Consider the following 17084-nt stretch of genomic DNA (forward strand, 5'->3'; position numbering starts at 1 on the left):
TTGTTTTTTGGTAGGTTTCCACACTTCTTTCCTTCCATCTATAGCATTTCTCTATATTATTCAGTTCATTTGGCTTTGGTGCCTAATGATTGACTATTGCTCTGTTCAAGTACACTGTGATTTTGCTGTGATCTGATACAGGTGTCAGTGGGCTGACTGAACATGTTCTGAGAGACTCTGGGTTGAGGTCAGTGATAAAGTAGTCTACAGTACTACTGCCAAGAGATGAGCTATAGGTGTACCTACCGTAGGAGTCCCCTCAAAGCCTACCATTGACTATGTACAATCCCAGCGTGTGACAGAGCTGCAGGACCCGTTTTTGTTGGTTATGTTGTCGTAGTTGTGACTAGGGGGGCATATGGGGGAGGGAATGCTGCCACCTCCAGGTACGTGTTTGTCCCACTGTGAGCTGAGGGTGTCAGGTTCTTGTCCAGTTCTGGCATTTAAGTCACCACAGACTTGTACATGTCCCTGGGCCTGGAAATGATTGATTTCCCCCTCCAGAATGGAGAAGCTGTCTTCATTAAAGTATGGGGATTCTAGTGGGGGGATATAGGTAGCACACAGGAGGACATTTTTCTCTGTTGAGATAATTTCCTTTTCTCCTCTATACCATGTTTCTTGTAGGATGACAATGTCTGTATTTCTGATTTCTTTGGGTAAGTCCACGTTCCTGCTCTTTAGGCCAAAGGCAGATGACCTCAGGCCTTGGATATTCGAGGATCAAATAGTTTGTCACTCACACACACACACACACACACACACACACACACACACACACACACACACACACACACACACACACACACACACACACACACACACACACACACACAGAGACACACTCCACCCCATCCCCTCTCACCATGTCCCATACGTAGTTGGCCAGCCAGTAGATGACTGGGTCACATCCAGAGACAAACTGCAGGTGCTTCGCCTTGGTAGACTTTTCTGCCACTAGGAAGACCACAAAGCTGGCTGGTACAAAGGACATGGCCACGATGATAAAGATGGCTATCACCACATCAGTGCCCTGGAGCCTGGAGGGACAAACAGAGACTTAGTAAGACAGTGTGTGCGTCTCAAATGGCACCCTATATCAGGGGTATTCAACGCTTACACCCTGAGGTCTGGAGCCTGCTGCTTTCTTCCTCTACCTGATCATTAATTGCACCCACCTGGTATCCCGGGTCTAAATCAGTTCCCAGGTCTAAATCAGTTCCCAGGTCTAAATCAGTTCCCAGGTCTAAATCAGTCCCTGATTAGAGGGGAACAATGAAAAAGCACAGTAGAACTGGCATTGAGACTCAGAGTTGAGTTTGAGGGCCCTATATAGTGCACTACTTTCGACCATGGCCCATAGGGATCTGGTCAAAAGGCCCACAGGGATCTGGTCAAAAGGCCCACAGGGATCTGGTCAAAATTATTGCATTATATATAGGGAATAGGGTACCGTTTGGGACACAACCTTGGCAAGACAGTTCTTTTCAGAGATGTGCCACAGTTTAATATACATTAATTGGATACATTGATTCTTACAGGTAGTCCAAAGAGAGCCTTGCACTGGTACGGTTCATAGGGTGGTTGGTCAGGGTGATTCCTGTGAGCCCAAACACATCAAGAAGAGGGGTTAGATGGGGGCAGATACAGTACAATCCCATATAAGATCCCCAGATACTAAGGAACCTTGGACATACATTTTCAAATAAATAGCTACTCAATTCACAGAATCCTAGCCAGTCTGTTTGTGCTATTATACCAACTCTCTGTCCCTCACATGTTTGGCTTGACAATGAAAGCAATTGACTTGGCAAGAACACAAACAGATCTGGGAACAGGCTAACAGAACCCCACATACCCCAGGTAATATTATGCTTCAAAGTATGTATAGGCTCACCGTATGCAGCAGGGTTGCCCTTGCCTGGAGGCAGGTTGGCGCGCAGGATGGCATTGTTGAGGACATTGAGATAGGTTGGCATGCTGTGGTACCCTTTATTATTGTACAGCACCTATTGGTAGGGGACAAGTCTGTCACTGACAATGACAGAGCAGCACAAATAGCTAAGTGTTATAATGACCCTGGACCCCAACAGCTAATGGGGACCCTAATAAAATACAACAGCAGAAAATACCATCAAACTGACACCAAAGTTGTGTCTCAACTGGAACCTTATTCCCTTTATAGTGCACTTCTTTTGACCAAGGCCCAGGTCAAAATTGGTGCCATATATAGGGAATAGGGTGCCATTTGGGACGTATCCTGTCCCTTTAAGAAAATGGCCTTCTGCTCACCTGAGCTGATCTGCGCACGGCTATTTTGCGAACCATGGGCGGATTATTTTTCCCAAAGGTTGCTGGGACTGATTTCTGTATGTTGCCTACAGTGAGTCCTCCATATCTAGAGAGAGAGAGAAAATAAGAAACAGAAATGGGAAGAGAGAGAAAGACAATTGGATGGATGCCATACCTCTTCCCCTCCTTCCCTGTGTGTGTGTGTGTGTGTGTGTGTGTGTGTGTGTGTGTGTGTGTGTGTGTGTGTGTGTGTGTGTGTGTGTGTGTGTGTGTGTGTGTGTGTGTGTGTGTGTGTGTGTGAGTCTAAGCCCATGCATGAGTGGTGTTACCTGTGCAGGCGCAGTCTGTCAGAGGTGTAGAGGAGGTACTCTGACACGTTGCGCCCGGTGATGTCCACCAGAATGTCCCCAGTGACCACCTTCATAAGGGGCGGCCGCCCCCCGACCCCACTGGGGCAGGAGAAGCCCGTCCCCTGCATGGAGCAGATACAACGAACCGGCTCCCGGATAGACAGAGGCAAGGTGGGGGGAGAAGTCACTGTTTCTGAGGACACACACAGTACAGGGGGCAGGATTGTTAGGGAGGCTACTGTACAGGACAGTAGAGTGAGTTAGCCTTGTTTCAACCAGAACGGCCCATACAGGACTCTGTAGCTATAATTGTCAGACAAGACATCATAAAATAAAGTAATATAATGTAATAGTGTAATGAAATATATTGATATGATAGCTAAAACATTTGCCTACATACAGTACATATAAAGTAGCAAACATATCCTTTATCCTTTACCACCTGAGCCTGGCAGAGACTTACCCCGGACAGTGGTAAGAGTGGCAGCAGTGAAGTTCCACAGTCTATCCTCAAAGCGAGGGTCGGGGTCATCTGAGGGGGCTGGCGAGGGGGGAGGGGGTACGAAGTTGGACAGGGGCACTCCTTGGGTGAAGGAATCCAGACACATGGAGTCAAAGTAGCGGGCAGCTAGGGTTTTGGAGTTGTTGGCGCTGGGATTGAGCGTCTGTGCCAGCTGGTCCAGGGTGCTGTTGAAGGGCGTTTTGAGGACGCAGGTGGCGCCCACGCCAGAAGGCAGACGGAGCGTGTTGGCGATCTTCTGAGGGCTGGCGTCTGGGGACAGTTTACTGCTGAGGACAGGAAGAACAGGAGGCTGTTGTAAAGTTACAAACACCAGCTTTACAACATTGGTGGCCTGTAGATTTGGACTAATGATTTTATGCATTATGGGTGATAACTGAGATAAGATAAATGAAAGAATAATACTAGTTGTCAGAAGGAATGATATTATTTGGGATGTGTAAAAATGCATTCACACTGCGTATATGTTGTCATGACGGTAATAAGTGACATATGGCATCCTACTCCATGTCTGTCTGACCTGTACTGTGGGCGGTCTTCGTTGGCGTAGGGGATGAAGTTGCCACGAGGCTGGGTGTAGTTGTGGTACTGGGATGGAGACAAGACCAATGGTGGCAGGTCTCCTGAAGAACACAAGAACAGAGATCACATAAAGACAAGCTACAAACACAGACAAACAGCCAAGTCCATTTGAACTTCAACTGTAGCTAGTTGAACTTGAGAAAAACTGTAGTTGCCTTTCTTGCATTCACACATGCACTTGCTTTTTTTTCTTCCTGGCTGATTCTGCTGAACATGGCTATTTTGAAGAAGAGTCTACTTGCAATAACTGCTGTGGGTGTTTTTTTCCCTTCTAAACTTAGTTGAGTGCAGTGACTGTAAGTCGCTCTAGATAAGAAGTTCTGCTACATGACTAAAATATTAATGTAAAATATAAGTCAAGTTGTCCTTACCAATGGAAGGCACCGACAGGGCTACAGTCATGGCCACACAGACGAAGAATGCAGGCAGCAGGATCTGAGAGAAAAGACCCTTGGTGTTCCTCTTGGCACAGTGGAACCTCTTGACGATGAGGCCATGGAACTGCCGTAGCTTCAGCCACCAACCCTCCAACTTGATGCTGCCCTGGCCCTCCAGAACCACAGGCTGCTCAGGGCCAGAGGTCTCGTCCGCGTCAGCTAAATATACAGAGACATGGAGAGAGAAATGAACAACGTCAAAAATCATCTCACACAATGGAGTAACCCTCATTAGCTCATCCAACCACACTGTATTGTATTGCACCATTTCATTGGTTGATGTGGTAAAATATCATGTTCTTGTGTTCTTAATAGAGTTGCAAAGGGAGAGCATATTACTGGAAAATGTTTATCAGTAAACTACCAGAAATTTTGTAACTTTCAAGGAATATGTGGAATTTTATTAGATGACATCTTGTGGCAATTTTGGGTACTTCAGATTATCACAGGTGTCTGTAATTACTGTATCTTTGGCCCTCTGTGTGGCCTTAACACATGTAATATATGTATACATAACAATCTAAGAAGATGATTTTTAAGGATTTTAAATGACAAAGCTGAAAAAAATTATCCTAAATATAAACCATCAAGTTACCAAGTTACATAAAGGTTTCAGCATGAAATATCATTTACATATTTTTTACACACTTTTATTTATTTGACTGTCAATATGTCTTTTTTGTGAATGTTTTGGGGGTAAACGGGTGGCTGTAGTGAAAAAAGACAATAGCTGGAAGAGTTGCAGAGTTCATTATTTTCTCTTGAACCAAATGGTCTACAAGAAAGTCAAAGACAATATGGACACAGATATAAAAAACTAAAACAATTATACCTGTATATTAATTCAATTTTTAAGAAGTTATTCAAGTATAAATTACCAAAATTACCATAGATTCTGGTAACTTTGGTAAATTACTGGTAGCTTTTAAGCCAAGTTCTTAAGAACCTCCCTGGTTAAATATAATGAAGGTAATAATGTTTTTCACTGAGTTACACTCTCTCTATCTTATTCAGTCTATCGTATGACATAACAGTGGTACGCTACTCAGTCTAAGGGATTATGAGGGCTGGGATGGATCCTCTCTTACCCGTCAGGCTGGTAGAGTCAGGGTCTTGGCCGTTGTCGAAGAGGGGGCAGTAGTCTCCGTAGAAGTCTGTGTAGAGCCCCCCCTCATCCCCCCGCACGGACCCCAGGGAGGAGGAGGAGCGCAGGGACGACTGACTCTGGCTGAGCCTGGAGCAGTTTACCAGGTTACTGAGCTCTACCCCTGGTCTCAGCACACTGCTGCTGCCTCCTGCAGGAGCCCCCGGCCCCGGGCCATCACCCTGCGGATAGGGATAAAGTAAAATAAATAAGCATTTTCTGAACCAGAACGGCCAATAGAGCAGGAGCCTACTTCATGTTTCTGTAACGTGGGGCAGCTTGATGTACAAGTACACCCCCTGGACAGGACACAAGTCTATCGAAGGGATGAGGGATGGGTAAGTTAGACAAATCAATTAATTCATTAGTCATTCAAAGGTGTCTGTATCAATTAGAAAATGTTGGAATTTTAAATATTTAACAAAAAAAGAATTTGTGATATTCTGGATCACTAGAAATCTGAATTAGTTAAAGTATATTAAAAATGTTCTGTTTTGCAACCATCAAGTAATTGATTCTGAAAAAAATAGTGTTGAACTCATCCCTACCTGCGGCCCTCCAGGGGCCCCCAGACCTACCACCGCAGCAGCAGGCTTCCCCACTGAGCTACCACCCGGGGAATCCTTCATGTCTGGGAGGAGAGAGCGATCATGATTAACATTTAAAGAGAGTTGCAACACCAACACTAAGGACTAAATACACTATAGATACAAAAGTATGTGGACACCCCTTCAAATTAGTGGATTCGGCTATTTCAGCCCCACCCGTTGCTGACAGGTGTATAAAATCGAGCACACAGCCATGCCATGCAATCTCCATGACAGTAGAATTGCCTTACTGAAGAGCTCAGTGACTTTCAACGTACAGTTTAAGTCGGAAGTTTACATACACTTAGGTTGGAGTCATTAAAACTCGTTTTTCAACCACTCCACAAATGTCTTGTTAACAAACTATAGTTTTGGCAAGTCGGTTAGGACATCTACTTTGCATGACACAAGTAATTTTTCACAAGTATTTCACTTATAATTCACTGTATCACAATTCCAGTGGGTCAGAAGTTAACATACACTAAGTTGACTGTGCCTTTAAACAACAAATTCCAGAAAATGATGCCGTGGCTTTAGAAGATTCTGATAGGCTAATTGACATCATTTGAGTCAATTGGAGGTGTACCTGTGGATGTATTTCAAGGCCTACCTTCAAACTCAGTGCCTCTTTGCTTGACATCATGGGAAAATCAAAAAAAGTCAGCCAAGACCTCAGAAAAAATTGTAGACCTCCACAAGTCTGGTTCATCCTTGGGAGCAATTTCCAAACGCCTGAAGGTACCACGTTCATCTGTACAAACAATAGTACGGAAGTATAAACAGCCGTCATACCGCTCAGGAAGGAAACGTGAGATGAACGTCTCCTAGAGATGAACGTACTTTGGTGCGAAAAGTGCAAATCAATCCCAGAACAACAGCAAAGGACCTTGTGAAGATGCTGGAGGAAACAGGTACAAAATTATCTATATCCACAGTAAAACGAGTCCTATATCGGCAAGGAAGAAGCCACTGCTCTAAAACCGCCATAAAAAAGCCAGACTACAGTTTGCAACTGCACATGGGGACAAAGATCGTACTTTTTGGAGAAATGCCCTCTGGTCTGATGAAACAAATGACCATCATTATGTTTGGAGGAAAAAGGGGGAGGTTTGCAAGCCGAAGAACACAATCCCAACCGTGAAGCACTCATGTTGTGGGGGTGCTTTGCTGCAGGAGGGACTGGTGCACTTCACAAAATAGATGGCATCATGAGAAAGGAAAATGATGTGGATATTTTGAAGCAACATCTCAAGACATCAGTCAGGAAGTTACAGCTTGGTCACAAATGTGTCTTCCAAATGAACAATGACCCCAAGCATACTTCCAAAGTTGTGGCAAAATGGCTTAAAAACAACAAAGTCAAGGTATTGGAGTGGCCATCACAAAGCCCTGATCTCAATCCTATAGAACATTTGTGGGCAGAACTGAAAAAGTGTGTGCAAGCAAGGAGGCTTACAAACCTGACTCAGTTACACCAGCTCTGTCAGGAGGAATGGGCCAAAATTCACCCAACTTATTGTGGGAAGCTTGTGGAAGGCTACCCGAAACATTTGACCCAAGTTAAACAATTTAAAGGCAATGCTACCAAATACTAATTGAGTGTATGTTAACTTCTGACCCATTGGGAATGTGATGAAAGAAATAAAAGATGAAATAAATCCTTCTCTCTACCATTATTCTAACATTTCACATTCTTAAAACAAAGTAGTGATCCTAACTGACCTAAGACAGGGACTTTTTACTGGGATTAAATGTCAGGAATTGTGAAAAACTGAGTTTAAATGTATTTGACTAAGGTATATGTAAACTTACGACTTCAACTGTACCTTCATAAGACACCACTTTCCAACAAGTCAGTTTGTCAACTTTCCGCCCTGCTAGGGCTGCCCTGGTCACCTGTAGGTACTCTTATTGTGAAGTGGAAACGTCTAGGAGCAACAACAGCTCAGAAGTGAAGTGGTAGGTCAAACAAACTCAAAGTGCTGAAGCGCGTATCGCATAAAAATCATCTGTCCTTGGTTGCAACACTCACTACCAAGTTCCAAACTGCCTCTGAAAGCAACGTCAGCACAAGAACTGTTTGTCAGGAGCTTCATGAAATGGGTTTCCATGGCCGAGACTAAGATCACTATACGCAATGCCAAGCATGGGCTGGAGTGGTATACAACTCTGGAGCAGTGGAAACGTGTTCTCTGGAGTGATTAATCATGCTTCGCCATCTAGCAGTCTGACAGATGAATCTGGATTTGGCGGATGCCCGGAGAACGCTACCTGCTCCAATGCATAATGCCAACTGTAAAGTTTGGTGGAGGAGGAATAATGGTTTGGGGCTGTTTTTCATGGTTCGGGCTAGGCCGCTTAGCTCCAGTGTAGGTAAATGTTAATGCTACATCATACAATGACATTCTAGCCGATTCTGTGTTTCCAACTTTGTGGCAACAGGTTGGGAAAGGCCCTTTTCTGTTTCAGCATGACAATTCCCCCGTGCACAAAGCGAGGTTCATACAGAAATGGATTGTTGAGATCAGTGTGGAAGAACTTGACTGCCAGGCCTAATCATCCAACATCAGTTCCCAACCTCACTAATGCGCTTGTGGCTGAATGGAAGAAAGTTCCCGTAGAAATGTTCCAACATCTAGTGGAAAGCCTTCCCAGAAAAGTGGAGGCTGTTGTAGCAGCAAAGGGCGGACCAACTCCATATTAATGCCCATGATTTTGGAATGAGATGTTCCACGAGCAAGTGTCGACATACTTCTGGTTATGTAGTGTAGATACATTTTGAAAAGTCTATATCAGCATTTAACATCCGACAACTCAGACACTGCACTGCATGCTCAGCAGAAAGGAAATGTATGTAATTAATGTACTGAAGCCCTTCTATAAACAACTTTATTGATCCGTGTAGCCGCAGACAGACACACTGGGATTTGGTCTCATAGAATCACTAGAATGGGAATCCCTATTCAAGTCAATGATACCATAATGAGTGGATTGGATTGGCAGCCATTTTGAATGTACTCACCAGCATCACTATTCTCCAGGGACTGGTCCTCCTCTGACACCTTGAGGAAGACCTCCTCCAGAGTGGTGTCCATCACCCCGAAGCTGGTCAGAGCCAGGAGGTCCAGACTCTGCTCTAACGCCTGGGAATAGGGAATATGGGCTGTGGTTAAAAGTAGTGCACTACAAAGGGAATAGGGTGTCATTTGGGACCCTGTCATTCTGTGTCTGAGTGAGTACCTGTCTGTTTGTCTCTCTCTATTTGACTTTGTGCCTTCATCTCTAGGTCTGTGTTTGTGTCTGTGTCGAAATGTGTACCTGAAAGAGCCTCTCGAAGCAGCCCTTCTTGACAGCCTCCGAAGGCAACACGTAGGACAGCTCAGTGTTGGAGTCAGACACCAGCAGACAGGACCCCACGAACTGACGGATGAACTTGGTGACCCGGGCCTCCGAGCAGGGAGACAGGGAGGAGGGGGACAGGGAGGTGGAGGGAGACAGGGAGGAGGAGGAGCAGGGAGACAGGAAGAATGGAGGCTGGGTGACCTGGTCTGGAGGCACAAACACACAACATTATGGATGGAGGGAGGACAAGGAGCATAAAACACACAGCATTATGGATAGAGGGAGAACAAGGAGAATAAAACACACAGCATTATGGATAGAGGGAGGACAAGGAGAATAAAACACACAGCATTATGGATGGAGGGAGAACAAGGAGAGTAAAACACACAGCATTATGGATGGAGGGAGGACAAGGAGAATAAAACACACAGCATTATGGATAGAGGGAGGACAAGGAGAATAAAACACACAGCATTATGGATGGAGGGAGGAGAGGACAAGGAGAATAAGGAGGCAACAGGAAAAGTAGAGGGCAGAGAGACTTTAGAGGCAAAATATGTACAAGCAATAGGGGAGAGTGGGGTAAGTTGAGCCGACGGGGTAAGTTGAACCACCCTTGTTCCTAGGAAACCATACACAAAATTAATCATTTCGGATGAGGTCATCATTTCATGGAGTCTATGAAGGAAGAAACCAAATGGAAAAAGTAGGTTAGGTCCAAAAATGGATTTTCACTAAGTCAAAATAAGTTATTGTGTTAGAGGTTTCATGATGCTTGAATCTAAACCAAAGTAGATAATTTTTAAATTATTCTATACATAAGTTGGGGTCTATAAGCTCCAATATGAGCTCCTAAACCTAGCATGAAAGTGCATCCTTGTAGCTCTGTGGACTAATACAGTCAAAATGTTTGCATTAGAGTAAGTTGAGCCATTGGCCATGGGGCAAGTTGAGGCAATGGCAAGATAGAGCAAATTGAAGTGTTTTCTTCACAGGCATAAAGCAAAGTATTATTTCTGGCATATGATGTATCAACGGGGCCTGGCCTATGCTAAAAGTGTAAAAAAAAAGCACAAAGTGTGTGTTCGGTGTTCAGCCTGTGTTAAAAGATGCTAAAAAGGATTAAAAGACAAAACGTGGTTGTGATTGTGTTGATCTGTGTTTGGTAAATAAACATAGACATGGTTTAAAAAGGTAATGGTAATATTTCATTCAGTACAGAAATGTGTAGTCGGCTAAACTTACCCTGTCCAGCGCACATACCTGGGGTAAGTTGTGAAAAGAGACAATTTATTTGGGAAAAGCTATGTTTTCAAAACTGTAATGTTTACATGAATTATGATTATTTCCAGGAATACACAACATCCTGAAATATATGTAGATATTTTTGTTATAAAGAATACTAAACTCTGCAAAAAAAGAAACGTCCCTTTTTCAGGACCCTGTCTTTCAAAGATAATTCAAATCAAAGATAAAATCCAAATAACTTCACAGATCTTCATTGTAAAGGGTTTAAACACTGTTTCCCATGCGTGTTCAATGAACCATAAACAATTAATGAAAATGCACCTGTGGAACGGTCCTTAAAACACTAACAGCTTTCAGATGTTAGGCAATTAAGGTCACAGTTATGAAAACATAGGACACTAAAGATGTCTTTCTACTGACTCTGAAAAACACCAAAAGAAAGATGCCCAGTATCCTTGCTCATCTGCGCAATCGTGCCTTAGGCATGCTGCAAGGAGGCATGAGGACCGCAGATGTGGCCAGGGCAATAAATTGCAATGTCCGTACTGTGGGACGCCTAAGACAGCACTACAGGGAGACAGGACGGACAGATGATCATCCTCGCAGTGGCAGACCACGTGTAACAGCACCTGCACAGGATCGGTACATCCGAACATCACACCTGCGGGACAGGTACAGGTTGGCAACAACAACTGCCCGAGTTACACCAGGAACACACAATCCCTCCATCAGTGCTCAGACGGTCCGCAATAGGCTGAGAGAGGCTGGACTGAGAGAGGTAAGCCTGTTGTAAGGCAGGTCCTCACCAGACATCACCGGCAACAAAGTCACCTATGGGCACAAACCCACCGTCGCTGTACCAGACAGGACTGGCAAAAAGTGCTCTTCACTGACGAGTCACGGTTTTGTCTCACCAGGGGTGATGGTCGGATTCGCGTTTATCGTCGAAGGAATGAGTGTTACACCGAGGCCTGTACTCTGGAGCGGGATCGATTTGGATGTGGAGGGTCTGTCATGGTGTGTCACAGCATCATTGGACTGAGCTTGTTGTCATTGCAGGCAATCTCAACGCTGTGCGTTACAGGGAAGACATTCTCCTCCCTCATGTGGTACCCTTCCTGCAGGCTCATCCTGACATTACATTTACATTTTAGTCATTTAGCAGACGCTCTTATCCAGAGCGACTTACAGTAGGGAATGCATACATTTCATACATTTTTTTCCGTACTGGTCCCCCGTGGGAATCAAACCCACAACCCTGGTGTTGCAAACACCATGCTCTACCAACTGAGCCACATGGGACATGAACCTCCAGCATGCCAATGCCACCAGCCATACTGCTCGTTCTGTGCGTGATTTCCTGCAAGACAGGAATGTCAGTGTTCTGCCATGGCCAGCGAAGAGCCCGGATCTCAATCCCATTGAGCACGTCTGGGACCTGTTGGATCGGAGGGTGAGGGCTAAGGCCATTCCCCCCAGCAATGTCCGGGAACTTGCAGGTGCCTTGGTGGAAAAGTGGGGTAACATCTCACAGCAAGAACTGGCAAATCTGGTGCAGTCCATGAGGAGGAGATGCACTGCAGTACTTAATACAGCAGGTAGCCACACCAGATACTGACTGTTACTTTAGATTTTTACCCCACCTTTGTTCAGGGACACATTATTTCATTTCTGTTAGTCACATGTCTGTGGAACTTGTTCAGTTTATGTCTCAGTTGTTGAATCTTGTTATGTTCATACAAATATTTACACATGTTAACCTGTTAGGGCTAGGGGGCAGTATTGACACGGCCGGATAAAAAACGTACCCGATTTAATCTGGTTACTACTCCTGCCCAGTAACTAGAATATGCATATAATTATTGGCTTTGGATAGAAAACACCCTAAAGTTTCTAAAACTGTTTGAATGGTGTCTGTGAGTATAACAGAACTCATATGGCAGGCAAAAACCTGAGAAGATTCTGAACAGGAAGTGGCCTGTCTGACAAGTTGTTGTTCATCTTGGCTCTTTTTATTGAAGACAGAGGATCTTTTCTGTAACGTGACACTTCCTACGGCTCCCATAGGCTCTCTCGCTGTCACGTGCTCAGTGTGAACCTGCTTTCATCTGTGAAGAGCACAGGGCGCCAGTGGCGAATTTGCCAATCTTGGTGTTCTCTGGCAAATGCCAAATGTCCTGCACGGTGTTGGGCTGTAAGCACAACCCCCACCTGTGGACGTCGGGCCCTCATACCACCCTCATGGAGTCTGTTTCTGACCGTTTGAGAAGACACATGCACATTTGTGGCCTGCTGGAGGTCATTTTGCAGGGCTCTGGCAGTGCTCCTCCTGCTCCTCCTTGCACAAAAGCGGAGGTAGCGGTCCTGCTGCTGGGTTGTTGCCCTCCTATGGCCTCCTCCACGTCTCCTGATGTACTGGCCTGTCTCCTGGTAGCGCCTCCATGCTCTGGACACTATGCTGACAGACACAGCAAACCTTCTTGCCACAGCTCGCATTGATGTGCCATCCTGGATGAGCTGAACTGCCTGAGCCACTTGTGTGGGTTGTAGACTCCGTCTCATGCTACCACTAGAGTGAAAGCACCGCCAGCATTCAAAAGTGACCAAAACATCAGCCAGGAAGCATAGGAACTGAGAAGTGGTCTGTGGTCCCCACCTGCAGAACCACTCCTTTATTGGGGGTGTCTTGCAAATTGCCTATAATTTCCACCTGTTGTCTATTCCATTTGCACAACAGCATGTGAAATTTATTGTCAATCAGTGTTGCTTCCTAAGTGGACAGTTTGATTTCACAGAAGTGTGATTGACTTGGAGTTACATTGTGTTGTTTAAGTGTTCCCTTTATTTTTTTGAGCAGTGTATATATATATATATATATATATATATATATATATATATATATATATATATATATATATACATACACATACCCACATATATAAACATGCATACATATACACATACATACATACATACATACATACATACATACATACATACATACATACATACATACATACATACATACATACATACATACATACAAATACACACACATATATAAATATACGCATATATATTTTTTTTAATATATTTTCCTTTCTTATTTCCCACAAACCCTACCACCCCTCCCCTAATTGGAGTAAACTAATAAACAATAATACTTAGGTTTCTACTTCCAGCATATACATACTATATACATTTTACAGACACAATCTATTTTACAATAGTTATATTTTGTTTGATTTTAGTCCTGGGCTTCCTCTATGTCTGATGTCCATCCAGTTTGATTTCTATTTGCCATATATTTTAACTGTGCTATTTCACAAAAGTTCTGAACCTATATACATTTTACAGACACCGTATGTTTTACATTTGATATCTTGTTGTTATTAGTCCCACTCTTCAGCTCCATTCAACCCCTCCCATCTATCAACACCATCCATTTTGGATTTCTATTTGCCATATATTTTTCAACTGTGCTGGGATGCTTCACAAAAGTTCTGAACCTGTATATTCTCATAGTTTCTACAGATTGTAAATTGAAGATAAACATTTTAGCTAAAATAATTATTATATTATTGATTGATTGACTATGACTTTGCAAATCACCCAGTATTGCTATCTGCAGCGTTAGCTCCAGGTAAATGTTGCAATTCTTCAGCCATTCCTGGACCTGTGACCAAAAACGAGCTACATATAGACAGTACCAAAATAAATGATCTAATGACTCTACCTCCTCGCAGCAAAATCTGCAGAGCTGGGAATGTTGTATCCCCCATATATATATAATTAATTTGAAATAGCCAGGGTGCCAGTCTGTTTTTGTTTCGTCTAAATCTTTTGTAGCTGTGATTTTGATGTTAATGATTTGACAGTTTGTAGCTGTGATACTGATGTTAATGGCTTGACAGTTTGTAGCTGTGATACGGATGTTAATGGCTTGACAGTTTGTAGCTGTGATACTGATGTTAATGTATTGACAGTTAGTAGCTGTGATACTGATGTTAATGGTTTGACAGTTAGTAGCTGTGATACTGATGTTAATGGTTTGACAGTTAGTAGCTGTGATACTGATGTTAATGGCTTGACAGTTAGTAGCTGTGATAGTGATGTTAATGGCTTGACAGTTTGTAGCTGTGATACTGATGTTAATGGCTTGACAGTTTGTAGCTGTGATACTGATGTTAATGGTTGGACAGTTAGTAGCTGTGATACTGATGTTAATGGTTTGACAGTTAGTAGCTGTGATACTGATGTTAATGGCTTGACAGTTTGTAGCTGTGATACTGATGTTAATGGCTTGACAGTTTGTAGCTGTGATACTGATGTTAATGGCTTGACAGTTTGTAGCTGTGATACTGATGTTAACCTGTCTGGGCTAGGGGGCAGTATTTTCACGGCCGTTTGAAAAACATACCCAATTTAAACAGGTTACTACTCTGGCCCAGAAACTAGAATATGCATATTATTGGTAGATTTGGATAGAAAACACTCTGAAGTTTCTAAAACTGTTTGAATGGTGTCAGTGAGTATAACAGAACTCATATGGCAGGCAAAAACCTGAGACAAATCCAAGCAGGAAGTGAAAAGTCTGAGAATTGGAGTTCTTTTTTGAATCTCAATCGAAGCTACAGTGTCTATGGGGTGATGTTGCACTTCCTAAGGCTTCCATTGGCTGTCTAAAGCCTTCAGAAAGTGGTTTGAGCATTTTCCTGTCACTAGGCAGATAATAGGAGCTCAGTTACTGAGTGGTCTGCCTGGCAACAAAGGGATTGGATGAGCTCGGTCCCGCGAGCGCACCCCTCCTTCTTTTTCTTCTTGAATGTGTATGCTATTGTCCGGTTGGAATATTATCGCAATTTTACGTTAAAAATACCATAAAGATTGATTTTAAACAGCGTTTGACATGCGTCTAAGTACGGTAATGGACCATTTTGACTTTTTGTCTCTCGTTCCGCGCTCGCGCGTTATGCCTTTGGATAAGTGATCTGTACGCACGAACAAAACGGAGGTATTTGTACATAAATATGGATTATTTCGAACAAAAACAACATTTCTTGTAGAAGTAGCAGTCCTGGGAGTGCATTCTGACGAAGATCAGCAAAGGTAAAATAATATTTGTAATACTAATTCTGAGTTTAGGTTGCCCTGAACTTCGTGGGTGTCTGAATAGCTCACCGTGATGGCTGAGCTATGTACTCAGAATATTGAAAAATTTGCTTTCTCCGTAAAGCTATTTTAAAATCTGACACAGTGGTTGCATCCAGGGGTAGTCTATCTATAATTCTTTAAATAATTGTTATATATTTTGTCAACATTTATGATGAGGATTTTTGTAAATTGATGTGCACATTCACCGGGCGTTTTGGTGGGAATACATTTTCTGAACATCACGCGCCAATGTAAAATGCTGTTTTTGGATATAAATATGAACTTTATCGAACAAAACATACATGTATTGTGTAACATAATGTCCTAGGAGTGTCATCTGATGAAGATCGTCAAAGGTTAGTGCTTCATTTAGCTGTGTTTAGGTTTTATTGACACATGTCCTTGCTTGGAAAATGGCTGTGTGATTATTTTTGTCTATGTACTCTCCTAACATAATCTAATGTTTTGCTTTCGCTGTAAAGCCTTTTTGAAATCGGACAATGTGGTTAGATTAACGAGAAGTTTATCTTTAAAATGGCGTTAAACAGTTGTATGTTTGAGAAAGCTGAATTATGACATTTTGTTGTTTTTGAATTTTCCGCCCTGATATTTCACTGGCTGTGTCCCGCAGGTGGGACGCTAGCCCATAGAAGTTAATGGCTTGACAGTTTGTAGCTGTGATACTGATGTTAACCTGTTGGGGGTAGGGGGCAGTATTGACACGGCCGGATAAAAAACGTACCCGATTTAATCTGGTTACTACTCCTGCCCAGTAACTAGAATATGCATATAATTATTGGCTTTGGATAGAAAACACCCTAAAGTTTCTAAAACTGTTTGAATGGTGTCTGTGAGTATAACAGAACTCATATGGCAGGCAAAAACCTGAGAGGATTCTATATGGGAAGTGGCCAGTCTGACAAGTTGTTGTTCATCTTGGCTCTTTTTATTGAAGACTGAGGATCTTTGCTATAACGTGACACTTCCTACGGCTCCCATAGGCTCTCAGAGCCCGGGAAAAAGCTGAATGATATCGAGGCAGCCTCTGGCTGAAACACATTATCGCTTTTGGCAAGTGGCCGATCAGAGTACTATGGGCTTAGGCGCATGCCCGAGTCGACCCCATGCTTTATTTTCTTTCGTCTGTTTACCTAAATGCAGATTCCCGGTCGGAATATTATCGCTTTTTTACGAGAAAAATGGCATAAAAATTGATTTTAAACAGCGGTTGACATGCTTCGAAGTACGGTAATGGAATATTTAGAAATGTTTTGTCACGAAATGCGCCATCCTCGTCACCCTTCTTTCCCTTTCGGATAGTGTCTTGAACACACGAACAAAACGCCGCTATTTGGATATAACGCTGGATTATTTGGGACCAAACCAACACTTGTTATTGAAGTAGAAGTCCTGGGAGTGCATTCTGAC

General features: G+C 43.3%; 1 protein-coding gene across 9 annotated transcripts in view; it reads right to left on the bottom strand.

Annotated features, from left to right (window-relative positions):
* LOC106580625 (ATP-binding cassette sub-family A member 2) overlaps nt 1-17084 on the bottom strand; it is a 156124-nt gene that overhangs the window by 19132 nt on the left and 119908 nt on the right. For 8 of the 9 annotated variants that reach the window (XR_001322920.2, XM_014161878.2, XM_014161880.2 and 5 more), the window contains 12 exons: nt 9231-9460; nt 8935-9055; nt 5874-5956; nt 5270-5507; nt 4116-4340; nt 3683-3785; nt 3106-3431; nt 2622-2835; nt 2293-2398; nt 1898-2009; nt 1540-1600; nt 866-1040 (listed from right to left, as the gene is read on the bottom strand). Coding sequence is in view for 8 of the 9 variants with exons in the window: in XM_014161878.2 (XP_014017353.1) it covers nt 866-1040; nt 1540-1600; nt 1898-2009; nt 2293-2398; nt 2622-2835; nt 3106-3431; nt 3683-3785; nt 4116-4340; nt 5270-5507; nt 5874-5956; nt 8935-9055; nt 9231-9460 (1994 nt within the window). In the remaining variant the exon portion in view is untranslated. The remainder of the gene's footprint in view (nt 1-865; nt 1041-1539; nt 1601-1897; nt 2010-2292; nt 2399-2621; nt 2836-3105; nt 3432-3682; nt 3786-4115; nt 4341-5269; nt 5508-5873; nt 5957-8934; nt 9056-9230; nt 9461-17084) is intronic. The other variant, XM_014161879.2, reaches the window with a different exon arrangement.

Source organism: Salmo salar, chromosome ssa20 (assembly GCF_905237065.1).
Source record: "Salmo salar chromosome ssa20, Ssal_v3.1, whole genome shotgun sequence".
In the NCBI taxonomy this organism is placed as follows: domain Eukaryota; kingdom Metazoa; phylum Chordata; class Actinopteri; order Salmoniformes; family Salmonidae; genus Salmo; species Salmo salar.